Genomic DNA, 15,377 nt, shown 5'->3' with positions numbered 1-15,377 from the left:
CATCTTTTTTAAATGCGAAGCATTTCTTAGCGAACTTCTGCGACTTTGACCGTATCTATCTATCTATCTATCTATCTAGCCGCCTACGACTTCGTGCTCTCCTGGTCGCTTGGTTAATCGAATGTGCACCAAAATTGGTATGGCGTAACATGACTGTCTGACGAACATAAATGACAAGTCATAACATGAAAATCATGACACGAATGTCATATACAGCATGATTTACATGCTACGCTCATGGTGCGCTGGCGGCCGTTTCGCTAGCTTGATATACACCAAAATTGGTATCTTGCGACGTGACTGTGTGACGAACATAAATAAGACGAGTTAACATGAAAATCATGACACGCATGTCATGTACAGCATGACTTACGTGCGACGCTCATGGGGCGCTGGCGGCCGTTTCGCTAGATTGATATACACCAATATTGATCACTTCCGACGTGACCATGTGACGAACATAAATAACACGAGTTATCATGAAAATCATGACACGCATGTCATGTACAGCATGACTTACGTGCCACGCTCATGGAGCGCTGGCGGCCGTATCGCTAGATTGATATGCACCGAAATTGGTATCTTGCGACGTGACCGTGTAACGAACATAAATAACACGAGTTATCATGAAAATCATGACACGCATGTCATGTACAGCATGACTTACGTGCCACGCTCATGGTGCGCTGGCGGCCGTTTAGCTAGCTTGATATACACCAATATTGGTCTCTTCCGACGTGACCGTGTGACAAACATAAAGAACACGAGTTATCATGAAAATCATGACACGCATGTCATGTACAGCATGACTTACGTGCCACGCTCATGGGGCGCTGGCGGCCATTTCGCTAGATTGATATACACCAAAATTGGTATCTTGCGACATGACCGTGTGACGAACATAAATAACACGAGTTATCATGAAAATCATGACACGCATGTCATGTACAGCATGACTTACGTGCCACGCTCATGGTGCGCTGGCGGCCGTTTCGCTAGATTGATATACACCAAAATTGGTATCTTGCGACGTGACCGTGTGACGAACATAACACGAGTTATCATGAAAATCATGAAACGCATGCCATGTACAGCATGACTTACGTGCCACGCTCATGGGGCGCTGGCGGCCGTTTCGCTAGATTGATATACACCAAAATTGGTATCTTGCGACGTGACCGTGTGACGAACATAAATAACACGAGTTAACATGAAAGTCATGACACACATGTCATGTACAGCATGACTTATGTGCCACGCTCATGGTGCCCTGGCGGCCGTTTCTCTAAGTTCATCGACCCCGAAGTTGGTATTAGGCGACGTTACAGTGTGACGAACATAAATAATAGGAGTTAACATGAAAACCATGACACGCATTTTCCTCAATGACATACAAGACGATGTATGCAGCTCTTTGCTGGCTGCTTCGCATTACACCGATTCCCACAATGCGTGGGATCTGCCGGTTTTTTCTTCAGTCGATGTATCGTTCCTCTCCCCCATCCCCGCCCCCCCCCCCCCCCCTCCGTAAGCTTTTTGGACCTAACGTGGTTTGGCACTGCCTCCAGGATCGGAGGCATTACAAGCTTTCTACACCTCACTTGGTTTTGCACTGCCTCCATGATCGGTGGGTCGATCACGGAGGCAGTGCAAAGCGACTATGTCATGTGATGACTTCACAATTTCTTGCGATCTGTGATGTGTTATGGTGACATCATCACATCATTACTAGTTTTTGCTTCACTCATGTTCACGCCACGAATGGGGGACGCTAAGGGTAAATTTTCGCGATTGATGAGAAATCGAAGTCTTTCGCTTTAAAATATTGAATATTGTTATAGCGCGGTAACGAATAGCAATAATGATGCAAAGGTGTCAATAGAAGAGTGGGAAAGAGCACTTTTCCTGCTCTTTTTTACTTTTGTTATAATCCGCCTTTTGCATGCCTCTACAGCGCATGCGCCGCTTCCTGGCGGCGACTCTGGGAAATGGTCTGTACGGCGCCGTCGCAGACGCCGCCGCCTCTCTTTCCGCCGCGGCTTTAGCGGTGACAGAAGTATTGACTTGTGCAGGTGGTTGAAATATATTTACCGATATATCTGGTTCTATTAGCACGATGCCGTCAACATGTGCCGCTTATGGATGCACTTCCCGAGGCGTGCCCGGCAGCAACATTCATTTTTTCCGCTTCCCATCGGTGAAACGCGATCGTCAGCGCCGTGAAGCGTGGATCAGGGCTGTGAAGCGCCAAAATGAAGACGGCAGTCCGTGGCAGCCTTCGGACTCGGCAAGACTGTGCGAAAAACACTTCGTTCAAGGTATGTGTGATAACTAAATGTTGTTACTTAGATGGCGTACGACAAGAACATGTGTCCGCGTTGTGTCCGTGTCGTCACACAGCAGTTCAGTAGTCGCGCTACGGCTTTTTTTTTTGTACGATATGTTTTCAGCATTTGGTTTAGAACGTCGACAACAGCGAAGTATGACTAAGTGCGCCTTAATCGCTTCGGTCTCAGCGTAACTACGCTGTTGTTTACTTTGGCGTAAAGGAGTCGCCGTAAATACTGTTTCTAGAACATAATGAATGCCGAAGGGTGTAGTGTCGTGGCCTGTCGTTCACGGGCGGTCAGCGCTTCATTTCTGTTGTCAAAGCACATTCGCTGTTCAGTAAAAACAATTCGCATATGTTGACATGACTTCCGCGCACCGATTTATAAATCTTGCGGCATTTTGCTTATCTTAGCGAAGTTACAACGTGCGGCCGTTTTTTTCCAGTCACCGTAGTGTGATGTTCACGGATCTTGCAGGTTCGCCGTCCAACTCGCCCAGGCACCCTGATTTCGTGCCATCACTGTTCGTATACACCGATGAGTTTAGGAAGAAGGATGCCTTGCAGCGCTATTCACGCACGGCAGCGCGAACGACACAGCGCGACAAGCAACGACGAGGTATGTACGTTTTGCGGAAGCGAACGCAGCACGACGATCGAGTGCGCGCTTGCATAAGAAAACACCAGCTTTTGTACAGTCTGCATACACAACCACTGCAGTAGCTGCCAAATACGTCCAAAGAGTCTAGTGAGGTGTGGTAATGAGTACTTTTTAGGACAAAAGTTCACAATGTGCCCGAGTTGAATATTCCCTTTTTTATCATTATATTATAGTGGGTTCAGATATAGGTGTCGAGTTGAAACTTTAGGGTGTTCGATCAAGTGCTAGCGTTCATTTGCGTCGCAAGTTCATTGCTTTACTGATTTGCTTCTTTCACAACTGAAGCTGTTCCAGTGATGCCAGTCAAACAGAAACAAGACCCTGGGGCAGTTGACACTTCTTCAGGAGGTGAGTTAAGCCTCTGGAAAACTAGACTGCACCACTTTTATGCAAGTATGCCAGTGCAGTTACACCAACCAAATTATTTCCCCAGGTGAAGAAAACAGTGTGGAGATGGAAGAGTCAGATAACAGCTATTCTGAGACCACAGGTGAGAATTTTGTAAGCTTAGTCCCCTAAATGGGACAAGACCTGCTATAGTCAGTGGCAGGAGCATGCCTCGGGCTGTTTGTGCATGTGGTGCATGCCCATAGCACATTTCTCATTGCTGGATGACAGAGATGAAACTCTTCATAATTTAAAACCGAAAACTGAGCTTGTTTGACCACAATATTTTAGTTGGTGCAGCGCTCACAAAGATGAGGAAGAAGTTTAAGTAATGGACAAGACATAATGAAATCATCACTAAATTTTTATTTGGGAAAACATTAGTTTATGTAAGTGTGCACAAAACAACTTAAGCAAAAAAAAAAAGAAAGCTGGAAGACATGACAACAAAAAAGCATTGCAACCAAACACTGGCACTGACAAGAAAGTGACGGCTGTGTTATCCTACCGTCCATCACCCCAAGTGATCGCGAGTCTAAACAGCATGTCAAACTTCGTTGACGCATGCTGTACACATTTAAGAGAGATTATCTCCCTCGTTTGGTGACAGTGTAGTGAAAGAAAGCTGTTCATCTGCACTGCCTATTTCTCAAAGGATGACAGCACAAAAAGAAGGTGCATCGCATTATTCTTTTTTCTGTAAAAGAGCATTTTCGGCATGCTTGACTTGCTAAAGAGTATGAATATATTTGATACAAGAAATTGTAACGCATCACGCATGTCTGCAAACTTTCTTTATGCAGAAGGCACCATGGATGCAGAGAATGTGGACACGTCCAATGCCAGCAGAGGTAGATACCTACGATTCATAATATTGCAGTAGATTTTTAAACATGTGCTCATCAGTTGTTCTTATCTCCCTTGCATTCATTGCATGTACAGGCCACACTTTACAAGAAAATCAAAGTGCTGCCGCACTGCTGATGCTTGACACCACTGCCATAGCCAAGGACCAGGTGGAGGATGACCAGACAACTAAATTGAACAGCCTGATGCTGGAAAATATTGCTTTGTGTAAAAAAATCCAGGACCTGGAAGCCAAATGTAAAAGGCTTCAATCACAGAGCTTTTCTGTTGATACTGTACACAGTTCAACTTTCAAGTTTTATACCGGGTTCATGTCGAAAGGCCAATTTGATGCTTTTTTTGATCAGCTGAAAGAAAATGCTGATAAAATGGTGTACTGGGCACCCCAGAATAACCTCTAAGAGCCAAAAGAAAGAGTTACCTGTCCAGATCGGCAGCTTTCAAAGAGAGACGAATTATTTATGGTTTTATACCGGCTACGAACAGGTGTATGTGCAAAAGAAGTAGCCCGATTGTTCGGCATCTCGGAATCGAGCCTAAGCCGAATTTTTCGCACTTGGATTAACTTCTTAGATAAAGAGCTCTTTGCTCTCACAAAGGTACCATCCCTAGCTGATGTAAAACTGCACATGCCAGAGGCATTTTCAGATTTTCCTAACACCAGAGTGGTTTTGGACTGCACGGAGGTTCGTATCCAGAAGTCTTCAAAACTAAAAGCACAACGGCAGACCTTTTCTGCTTATAAACATTTCAACACTTTTAAATCCCTGGTAGGAGTCACACCGGATGGATATATATGCTTTGTTCCTGAGCTATAGGGTGGTCACGTAAGTGACACTGAAATCGTGCAGAAAAGCGAACTGTTGAAACACTTGCACCCGGGTGATGGTGTTATGGTGGATAAAGGCTTCCGCTTAGATACCATTTTCCCACCAACCATAAAAATCTACATGCCACCATTTAAGATGGGGAGTCAGCTTTCTGCAAGTGATGTCATTGCTACTGGGAAGATTGCTGGAGCTAGGATACATGTTGAGAGGGTTATAAGGCGGATCAAAGAGTACCATTTTTTAGATAGGCCAGTTCCTATAACTATGTTGGACATTGCCAGCAAGATATTTCGAACTTGTGCGTTTCTGTGCAACCTCCAACCACCAATTATTTCAGTGAAGGATAACACTACTAGCTTGGCATCTCATGTGCCATAAATGCGGAACAAAAAAGTGCTAAATGTGGACCAAATCGTTGCTGCTCTGCTATACTTATGCTGTCAAGTACTGCTAATTTTCAGATGCAGTGTCATAGGTCGGCAATCTCACTCATGAGTCAACTCACTCAGACTTAGACTGAGTCGTGAGTCCGGTTGAGGAAAATTTTAGTGAGTCCTGAGTCTGGTTGAGAAAAATATTGGTGAGTGTAAGTCCGAGTGGGTCCTAAGTGCAAAATATATTCCTTGAATGAGTCTGAGTGAGCTCCACCTTTTGTTGCTGACCTATTGTTTTATCTACTCGTCTGTAGCATTAAAGGGACACTAAAGAGTAAAACGGTTTTTCTCACATTAGTACAGTAGTCTTTCACGATACCAAAAACACCACGCTTGCGGTGAGAAGACGCATAATAAGCGGGGAAACGCGCATAAAGAAAATACAGGTGGCGACGCCACCTTGGAATTCCCGCACCATTTGCCGTGACGTCGCATCTTTTTGACAGTGCCTACTAGGGCCTACGTAGCTCCTAATCGGTTAAATGAAGTACATTGTCCTCTGAAGGGGCCAGAGACCTGACATAATGAGTTTGAGGAAATTTCGTTGAGCCAGTGGCGCCAAAATACGATAAATGCTCTTTGAAATTTTTGACGTCACTAATTACAAAGTTCAGTACGATATTTAAAAGTCAAACTTTGAACTTGATTTTCTCCTCTAATAATAAACCTATGGTGGTGAAATAAACGACACAAAAGTTCTCCGAGCACAATTGATCAATCTAAACCAATTCATTGTTTCTCTTTAGTGTCCTTTTAAGTATAAGCCTTACATTAGCTTATATTTATACTCCAGTCTATCCACGCATATCTCCGCACACTAGCATTCATGTGCCACCTCAATATGTATTGATCCGAGGCGTGAGTTAGGGGAAGGGGTACCATGATCTCCCCCGTAAACTCTTTCATAAGAAAGTCTTGATAAATAACAATAAAGCGTGCAGGATTGGAGCATAATATATTATGTTCAGAGACATGATTTCATTCTGCTGTTGAGCAAGGAGAATCTGGGAAGTTGCGACGAAATAGTTGGTATTGAGACCAAGAAAGAGATGTAGCCACAGGTTTCGTACTGGCCTCGTTGGTTTGCGGGCACATGCGATATCCCTCAGAAAAGTATCAGAGGACCAGGAAGGAAGTTGTAGCACTATATCAAAATAGTCAAAAAGTAGGTTATTGTATTGCTGCCACAGAAACCTTTGTTACAGCCTGGCATTGTGCTGTGCACACAGTTTTCATGTTTTGTTTCCGATATTCAGCACTTTGAAATGTATGCTGCGATTTTTGTGTTCAGAGTTTTATGAACAGTTTTATTGCTAATAAAATGAAAAAAAACTACAAACACACTTTTTATTTTTGGCTTAGGTCACAGCATGCCTGGTTATTCAGGCTAGAATACAGAATGCTGCTCCCATAGAAACATGAAATGAAGCAACTGGACTAGCTAGCACTTGCAAGTATAACAAATAGATCACAGAACAGTGAAGTGAATGTTGAATTAACATTTTCAGAAAGCTCAGGGTTCTCCGTGCATTTACTATACTCTGGGACAACTTTCTGTGGCAATGAAGCAAAAGCTACAGGGGGCAGAGCTAACTGCTCTGTGTAACTGCGCCAAAGTAGTTCCCCGTAAACTGGTTTCGGTTTCAGTTTCGGCGCGACAGATAGGCGTTTGCTGCAGTTCATTTTTTCGCGTGTGCTCAGTGGTTGAGTGCGTTCAACTATGATCACTGAGCATGTAGGCCTACTGATGACTCTTTCGAAGCGCCTCATTTGCTTCTCACCACGGTATCGCTTATAAAGCCGTGCAGCACTACACTCGCTTACGTTGGTAAGCTGGCAAACCGAACAAAATGTGGAAACGATGGAGAGTCCCGGTTCGTCAGTCTTACTTGGGCATAGACATTGCAGACCACTTGCTTGGTTTGTTTTGACAGCAGCTTTTAGTTCTGACGCTTCTGGAAATTTTATGCAGTGTAAGTAACGAGCTACTTGAGGAAAAAGGTGCCGTCGACGAGGAGGCCATTTATTTTTTTTTGTGTGTGTGAAGGGAGCCTATGCGACACTAGTGGTGAACAGCGCAACCAAAAAGACCCGGAAATATGAAACAATATTGCCGTTCCACGTAATCTGGCTCATTATTGTGTGACATTTTCAATCTGAGGCTACAAAATAAGTACTGTACATTTTTCCAATGATTAGGTTACACCACGGCCATTTCATGAAACGCACGGGGTACGGCCCGCCATATCGTGGGGAGTTGTATAGATGCAGCTGTGAAAAGAAAGTTGACAATTGCTGCCGGTTTTTTTGGTGGGGGCGCTAATAGTACAGGTCAGCTAGAGTTACTGTATATGCTACGGTAGCATATACAGTAACTCTAAGGTCAGCTCTCCCCCTGGGAAGCAGACTCGAATCAGTTGCAATCTCACTTCTCGTCTGCATGCCACACGCGTGGTAGAGCAGAGCCGTCGAGATTCTTGTCGTGTTACACGTCTTGCGTGCCGCTGTGTAATATGAATGCAAGAAAGGGCCCATTAACATCGGATACCACGAGTTTCCGTGCGACTCGGGGTGAAAGCATGGCTGAAAAAGATTTCTCGCCAGGGATCAAAAGGAAAAAAAGCCGTTGGGAGCCAAGTGACCGGCCTTTGGCATGTTCACTTCACTTTCCCGACGATGACTATAATAAGTCAAAGAAGCTGTAGATACTGCTTTCAACAGCTGTTCCCACTGCCTTCCCGAACTAGCAAGAGTATATGCGAAAAGAAAAGGGACAAACACGGCGGAAACGATGTCTAAGTACTTGTGGCTTCCAAAAGAGCTTTCCGTATTTTTTTTTACATGTAGGTAAAGTAGCTCATTGACAGTTAAAAACAGCTGTCTCACTTTTCTACGAAGTAGTACCTGCAAGATCTACAAGAAAATATTTATCCAAATATGTCAAGATGTAAGCATTCGTAAGAATTTTAATTTTACAGATTTTACCTTCTCCAGCAAATAAGCACACGCAATCACAGCGGCCGCTCGATAAAGAACTCGCTAGTTCTCTTGAACGGTGGTCGCATGGCTGAAGATGAGGTTGCTTGCAAAGATGCGCATTTTGCAGGGCCAGATTAACAGGGCTAAGGGCCAGGTTAAAAAAAAAAAGTGGTCCCCCCCTCCCTTGCCACCTTACGTTCTCGTCATTCTTTAGACTTAACGATTTTCAGAATTGCTTCAAAGAACGCATGCCATATTTACTCGAAGAACATTTTATCAATCGATGGTAACAAACACTCCTTCCATAATTCGGGCAACGTAGCAGTCCGTGCGGTGCGTTTTCATCGAGTGGCCGAGGTTACACAGAGATAACTTTTTTTTTGCTGGGACTACTTGCAGCTGCGCAGTGAAACCGCTGAAACAGCATGGTTCGGCTTTGTAACCTTGGCTGCTTTGCCACAGAAAGTTGTCCCTAAGTATAACACGAAAACAGTATGACACTGAAGGCAAGTATAGAGCATACATACATTGACGAAATACCATTTCTGAAACATTGCAGTGCTGGTTTAGAGGGGAAAAACATGCTTGAGAGAAAATCTCCTTCAAAGAACCAGCATGCCTCCCAAGCAAAAATAATGCACAAACCATCAGCGCTCCTTACTGCCCGACGGGTGATAGTTCCTTGCCTAAAGCATAGAGTCGAGGGCAGTACATAAACGAAGTGTTACCTCTTGCTAGCATTTAGGTGATTGAGCAAAGCTGGCAAAGTACTTCATGTTAAGGAAACGTGGAAAGGCAACAAAAGTTTTCAACAACTTGTGTCACTATGAAGAGAGTGGGCATGGCATGTTTCTGGTTGTTGATACTTGTTTTGGCTCTTGCGCTATCTTTGGGGTGGGTAGTAATTACCCAAATGAAACTGTCGCTGGGATTCAATTCTGTGCACTAGCCACGCTAACACCAAACACACACTGACACAAAATGCTTCGTCACTCTGAGTGGCCCCATGAAGTGGAAAATATTGCACTGAGTAGAAAAATCAAAGTGGTTCAAAAACCTACGTGACTTAAGTCACTGATAATGCCTAATGACTTCAAAGATAGCAGAAGTTTGTGACGTCAACACATTACGCGGTTGCCTGTTCATAGGTGGGCCAATCATGGAGGTGGGCCTTTTAAGTTTTCCCACAAAAGTCATGCCAGAAAGAAAAATGTACTCCTTATACAGACCCTGTATAAATAAATAACCTGTAACAAAGGCCCTGCAAAATAAATACATAACAAAAGCAGTGGTACATTATGCAATGCACTTTTTGTGTGCGACATATTCTTTCTCGTTGTGCAGTGGAAGCCCTCTGCTTACTCTGAGAGTGAGTTGCTCTGGAATTATGCACTGTTTGTAAAAATGCAACAACCCAGGCAGAATTTCAGAGGACCACAGGACTTCGTCAAATGAAATTCTCTCTACATGCGTTGAGGTTGCTACACTTTCAGCATTTGTCCAAACAACAAAATCACACCATTTCAACCCCGTGACACCCATCATGCCTTGAACTTTATAATAGTACGCGTGATTTTTTTTAAGTTCCACGTTGTCACCAGATATCTTTAAGCAACATTTCACCGAAGCTGCTGCTTCCAGGAAATCCTTTCCTTTGAAGGAGAAGGGACACTTTACCTCCGAAAGGCCAGTGTCTCCCCCTTCAAAAACCATTCTGTCAGGAGAAGCCGCAATAAACGGATACTGGGGATGCACATGCAGCCCTGTGTATGCGCAAGTCACATGTCGGTCCCTGCATGTCATTATCTGCTCGTTAGCTTTCACGGCATTGTCCTCATTATATCTGCCGTAGCGCATTGCTTCGGTGTTTACCTGCCTAGGATATATAATATCCTTCACAATGCCTTCAGGCTTTCGGCACCGCAGCAGCCGCTTGAAAAATGATGCCGTTAGTCGTCCAATACGCTCCACATGCCAGTTTTCATTTTCTGCTTGGCCCATGGTGCTTTCCAAGATGGCTGCCCGGTCATCAAGGCTCAGGGGCTGAACAACTGCAAAATTACAAGACGTGAATGAAAATGTGACCTAAATTTAGTAAGAGGTAACATCAGCTGAAAGTGTGCAATATGTGTAATATTGCTTGTCTTATGTTTATAAATTAGAGGCAATGCACGTAAGAGAAAGGCTTTACTGAGAATAAGCAGTGGAAAATTGAAGTCGTCCTATCCACTTGTGCTACTACTGACAGAAGCATTGATAATTTGTCTAGCCGTCATTCTTGCCATTTTCTGTAGCTTCCTACTCTCAAAAGGTGCTTTGGTAAGCTTCAACAAGTATATTATTTATAAACTTGCACCTGTATTGTTTAAAAGAAAGAAAAACTCGAGCCCTTCTCCTTTAGGAAAAACGGGGGGCATGTGAAACCCGGAATGTGCATGGCTTACATACTACATTACACTGTTCTTTATTGTGACTTTCTTTTTTCTATGTTTCTTTTTCTTTCTTTTCTTTCTATCTGTCTTACTATGCACGTTTGTTTCTCTCTTCTCTTTTTTCTTTGAGTAACCCTTCAACTATGACAAGTGACCTCACTAGAGATGATATTGCTATACCTGGAGCTGCTGATCATCAACAAGCTCATGATCGAGAGAGCATTAATTATTAAAAAAAGATGCATACAAATATGCATGTTTCTGAATGTAATATGCATGTAAATATGGCAAGCCTGCGAGAGTCACATTTCTGTATGCTCAATGAATTCTTCGTTCCAGCAACAGGTTTCTTCTCATACAACTCTGCCACTGAAATCTGTCACCAGCGTTTTAGAGAATGGCATTCCAAGGAACAAAGTTCTAGGAACTAGTTCCTTTAGGGAGGAACAGAAGAATACCTTCCTTTCATTCAGTGTTGGTGGAACTGTAATGGTAACTAGGAACATCTACAAAGGAATGGAAAAGGGCATGCCATTTTTTTCTAAACGTTCCTCTACATTGAACAGACACACACGTGCATCATGCAGAACATGGTGCATGGGCGACGGCGTGAGACACAAAAATGTACCGCTCGCAGTGGCGTACCAACTCAATCGTGCGTCGGCGGGCTAGCCTCCTTCGCTCTGCCGGCCGATATAATATAATATATATATATATATATATAAACAGGACTGGTCAGAGAGCTAGAAAGACCATCATTCACTCTCATTCTGACGTGATGCTTCATATACAGAAAATCTGCTTAGCAGTGTTTCAAGGGACACAAAAGAGAAACGATGAATCTGTTAAGATTGATAAATTGTACTTTGAAAACTCTGATGTCGCTACTTTTACCATGATAGCTTTGTTAATAGAAGAGAAAATCTCGTTCATAGTTTAATTTAAAAATGTTTAAATCTCCACCCGTGATGTCACGGATTTCAAAGTGTATTTTACGTATTTTTGAGCCATTGGCCCCACCAAATTTCCTCAAACTTGGTATGTTAAGTCTATGGCCCCCCTCACAGGACAATGTACTTCATTTTTACTTATTACGAATTACGTAGACCCTAGTAGGCGCCGCCAAAATATGTGACGGCATGGAACGTGTTGCAGGAAGCGTTTTCTCGCTTACTGAGTGTCTTCTCGCAGAAAGCGTGATCTATAGTGAAAGAGTAGTTTATACTAATACGAGAAAAAAGTGTTGCTCTTTTAAAAACATTGTCAAAAAAGTGCAGTTAGTTTTACGTAGCATACTATGGGACAATAATACATATGCATGTTATGATTGTAACAAAGGGTGATTTCATTTAGAACTGACCAATTTCATTGGGCTGTACTTTTGTTACAAACCGTCCACTTTTAATGCGGTTCACGGCAGAGCATTCAGGAAGCATGCAAATTTAATGGCCCGTCCCGTTTTTGAATGTGCGACGCTGCAAAAGAAAATAATAAACAAGAGATTACATCAACTAGGGGACCATTAAGCTTCCTCTTTAACACTTGAACGCGATAGCGATATCCGGCCCCTAGTGCACCCACCACGTGTGAGTAACAGAATGCCTGCACTAAGGTGTACGCCCTATGTAATGGGTCGAGTGCTTTAAACCAGGAGCAATTATGCGCGTGAAATATTTTCAAAGTTGCAATGCATCCACTACGTGGTCTAAAGGGCATACGCGCAGTAATGTGTGTGCCTTTGTTATGGGTGGCTGGCTTTAAACCGCCAACTCTGTCTGGACGCTTTGTAATAGGTGCGTCTTTAAAACACCCACTCGTGCAATTCACATCGTTTGACGCCTAACGCGATTCTACGCTTCTGCCACGCAATATTAAGTGCGTTAAGGAAACTCCTTTCAATACATGACATTAATATAGTGACCTTTTCGGCAGCAGTGAGGAGCAGCGCGGTGGCTCAGTGGTAGAACACCTGCTTCCCACGCAGACGGCCTGGGTTCGATGCTCACTTGGTATTTTATTTGCATTTTTTTTTTGGTCACAGATGATTTTCCGCTCCCAACCAATGACGCCGACACCGGAATTTCTGCGAAACGAGCACTCTCACGCTATCGCGTTAAAACTGCCAAGGGCTATACAAAGAGGGATGGCTAGTCTGGCACTGCGTTCGTGTCAGCCAGCGGCGGCGAAAGTTGACGCCAGGTTCATCACCATCACGTTAACGCGAAAACTAAGCCCTGCTCAGTGGTAGCCTGCTCCGCAATGCTTTAGTGCAAGGCACGAAAATGTCGCATACACGGTCTGCGCCACAGAGAGCCTTCAGAGCATGCTCGTGAGACCCGGAGGACAATCTTCGCAGCATAAGCGTGCGACCAATTTCATTATATATTTACGTGGTTGCTGTGTTGAACAAATGCTGCGTGTCAATTGTTAGTTTCCCTGTGCGCAGCCGACAGTGACCACTGTTGAAAGTGGGGGGGGGGGGGGCTCCGTTACCCTACCTTTCTGCAGTGGGGGGGCTAGCGTCCCCCTTGCCCCCCAGTGCATACGCCTATGCACGCTCGCCTGTCATGTGACTATGATGCACCTTGGTTTTCGTTTCAAGGCGCCTGCCAGGTACCCAAGTAAGCGTAAGACACTGTCCCAACCACGCGTGGAAAGAACTGCTTACTTTTTTTCTTGTCTGAGCCAATCTGACAGCAACCAAGGGCCCTTCTGGATTGTACACAGATCATCGAGAACTTTGCATTCGAGAATAATTGAACTCTACGGTAATACCACCACCAAGAAAGGGCACGGTATTTTGTTCACCTCGCTGAACTTGAGAGCTTTTTTTCCTTTCTTCGTTCTTTTTTTTTTGGCTGCGTATTTAGGCAATTCTGCTTTGTGTCTACGTGACCTTGTCGGCATAGTTTCTAGAAAACCGAATGTTGCTTTTTTCTGTGTGCATTCACTCTTACCATCAAACGCCTCCTGAATGAACCTTTGGCTTCTCTCACTCAGCAAATCTTCAGAGTCTGCAATGCATGGCTGCGGGGAGCATCTGCTCTTTGGTTCCACTAGTACAGGGTCAGTCTCACCTGCACTCTGAAGAACAAGCGCCGAGAGAAAGTTTGGAGTATTCAGTATAAAAGCAAATCTTGAAAAGTATGATGCATCTTGAATAAGCCAAGGCATTAAGCAGGTTGCTGGGCTGGTTGGAATAATGAATTTTAATGCATTTCCAGCATGTAGGTGAAATAGGTAAAAAAGCGTGCAGACACGGAACTTAGTCCTTTTTTATTACCGTGTCTGATGCTCATTTTGCCATTTCAACTAAGCACTGGAACTGCACTGAAGCTGTGACATACCCATATAATTCAAGTAGCACTGTATGCTTGATTCTAATGGACATTTGAACTTATAAATGTCAGTAATGATAGCCATGCCAGCATGCATTTTTTTTCGTCGAACCTGTATGCGCATACATACATTTTTTGTTGTCCCACAACTCACCTCACAGCACACTGCGGAAAAACCCATGCAAAAGCGACTCATGCAAACAGTGCCACCTTAAAGAACCAGGATACTCACAGACAAGACCTACATCTTTAGCGGTGGAAATGCATAAAAAACGAACAAATACACAATGCAGGCAAACAAATTGACAGCCATGTGAAAAAAAATGCGTGACCTGATAAAGCATCAATAATACCTTCGTGTATCACCTTGTCTCCTACTGAACAACGTGGAACAATGTGTAGGAGCAGAAGCAGCTTTAAATGTGAATCATTCCCTCATGAACCAAACGCAGTCGTTTCTGTTTAGCAAATTTGGGTGTTACAGAAAATAAAAAACCAATCATAATAACCTTTTTTAAGATGCATTGATTACAGAGGACCATTACAGCCATAGAGAAGTAACTGAACATTACAGGAATGTGATCAATTACTTCTGCATTGCTTTCCTTCACAATTTTATTGCGAAAGAAAACAATATAACACCATTTATGGTGTTATTTATTTTATTCGTATTTTTGTTCATCTCCACCATGCAATATGTATATATTTCTCATTAATAATAAGGACATTAAGTTCAAAGCTAGTTGTTGATCGTCTGCTTTGCGATTCCTCATCCGAAGGCACTGTGCTGCATTTTGAATAATGTTCAAGATGCTACGTACGTCTCTTGATGGCTCGTGTGTTTTTGCATAGCGCAAGAGCAGGCAGCTTGGAGAAACCTCAGCCAGCTTCTCAAAAAACTTCGTCGGGTCAGCAGGAGACAGTCCAGGTGTGGGGTCGTACTCTCGCTTCCTTTTCTTGGTCTGCTCAAAAGGAATCTCCGAAAGAGGCAGATTTCCTTCTAGCTTCTTGGCTGAAAAGACAGTACAGAAGTATGAAAGCAGCTGAACCACTAAAATGATCATGGTATGCTTATCTAGAATCTGATTATCAACAACTGCTGCTTTAACTAAGTATATAC

The 15,377-nt window shown here is 43.6% G+C and overlaps 2 protein-coding genes across 2 annotated transcripts; one reads left to right on the top strand and one right to left on the bottom strand.

Moving 5' to 3' along the window:
- Positions 1 to 2,116: 2,116 nt before the first annotated feature.
- On the top strand, positions 2,117 to 4,860 carry LOC119377901 (THAP domain-containing protein 1-like). Its single transcript, XM_037647192.1, has 7 exons — positions 2,117 to 2,318; positions 2,808 to 2,948; positions 3,276 to 3,338; positions 3,424 to 3,480; positions 4,181 to 4,228; positions 4,320 to 4,481; positions 4,844 to 4,860. Exons 1-7 carry the CDS (start codon positions 2,117 to 2,119, stop codon positions 4,858 to 4,860), a joined length of 690 nt encoding a protein of 229 aa, XP_037503120.1.
- A 4,698-nt stretch (positions 4,861 to 9,558) lies between these two features.
- Positions 9,559 to 15,369, bottom strand: LOC119377900 (uncharacterized). Its single transcript, XM_037647191.2, has 3 exons — positions 15,079 to 15,369; positions 13,877 to 14,003; positions 9,559 to 10,538 (listed from the first exon to the last, which is right to left on the bottom strand). Exons 1-3 carry the CDS (start codon positions 15,319 to 15,321, stop codon positions 9,784 to 9,786), a joined length of 1,125 nt encoding a protein of 374 aa, XP_037503119.1. The 5' UTR covers positions 15,322 to 15,369; the 3' UTR covers positions 9,559 to 9,783.
- Positions 15,370 to 15,377: the final 8 nt, after the last annotated feature.

This window comes from Rhipicephalus sanguineus, unplaced genomic scaffold (assembly GCF_013339695.2).
Source record: "Rhipicephalus sanguineus isolate Rsan-2018 unplaced genomic scaffold, BIME_Rsan_1.4 Seq6092, whole genome shotgun sequence".
Taxonomy (NCBI): Eukaryota; Metazoa; Arthropoda; class Arachnida; order Ixodida; family Ixodidae; genus Rhipicephalus; species Rhipicephalus sanguineus.
This window is presented reverse-complemented; position numbering and strand designations above follow the sequence as displayed.

Bases quoted from the DNA above. Each gene is read 5' to 3' on its own strand.
- LOC119377900 (XM_037647191.2), bottom strand. From the start codon at position 15,321: ATGATCATTTTAGTGGTTCAGCTGCTTTCATACTTCTGTACTGTCTTT. The intron at 14,004-15,078 runs GTACGTAGCATC...CTTGTTCTTCAG, and splicing joins CACACGAGCCATCAAGAGAC to AGTGCAGGTGAGACTGACCC. The intron at 10,539-13,876 runs GTAAGAGTGAAT...GTAATTTTGCAG, and splicing joins CATTCAGGAGGCGTTTGATG to TTGTTCAGCCCCTGAGCCTT.
- LOC119377901 (XM_037647192.1), top strand. From the start codon at position 2,117: ATGCCGTCAACATGTGCCGCTTATGGATGCACTTCCCGAGGCGTGCCC. The intron at 2,319-2,807 runs GTATGTGTGATA...CGGATCTTGCAG, and splicing joins CGAAAAACACTTCGTTCAAG to GTTCGCCGTCCAACTCGCCC. The intron at 4,229-4,319 runs GTAGATACCTAC...TTGCATGTACAG, and splicing joins CACGTCCAATGCCAGCAGAG to GCCACACTTTACAAGAAAAT.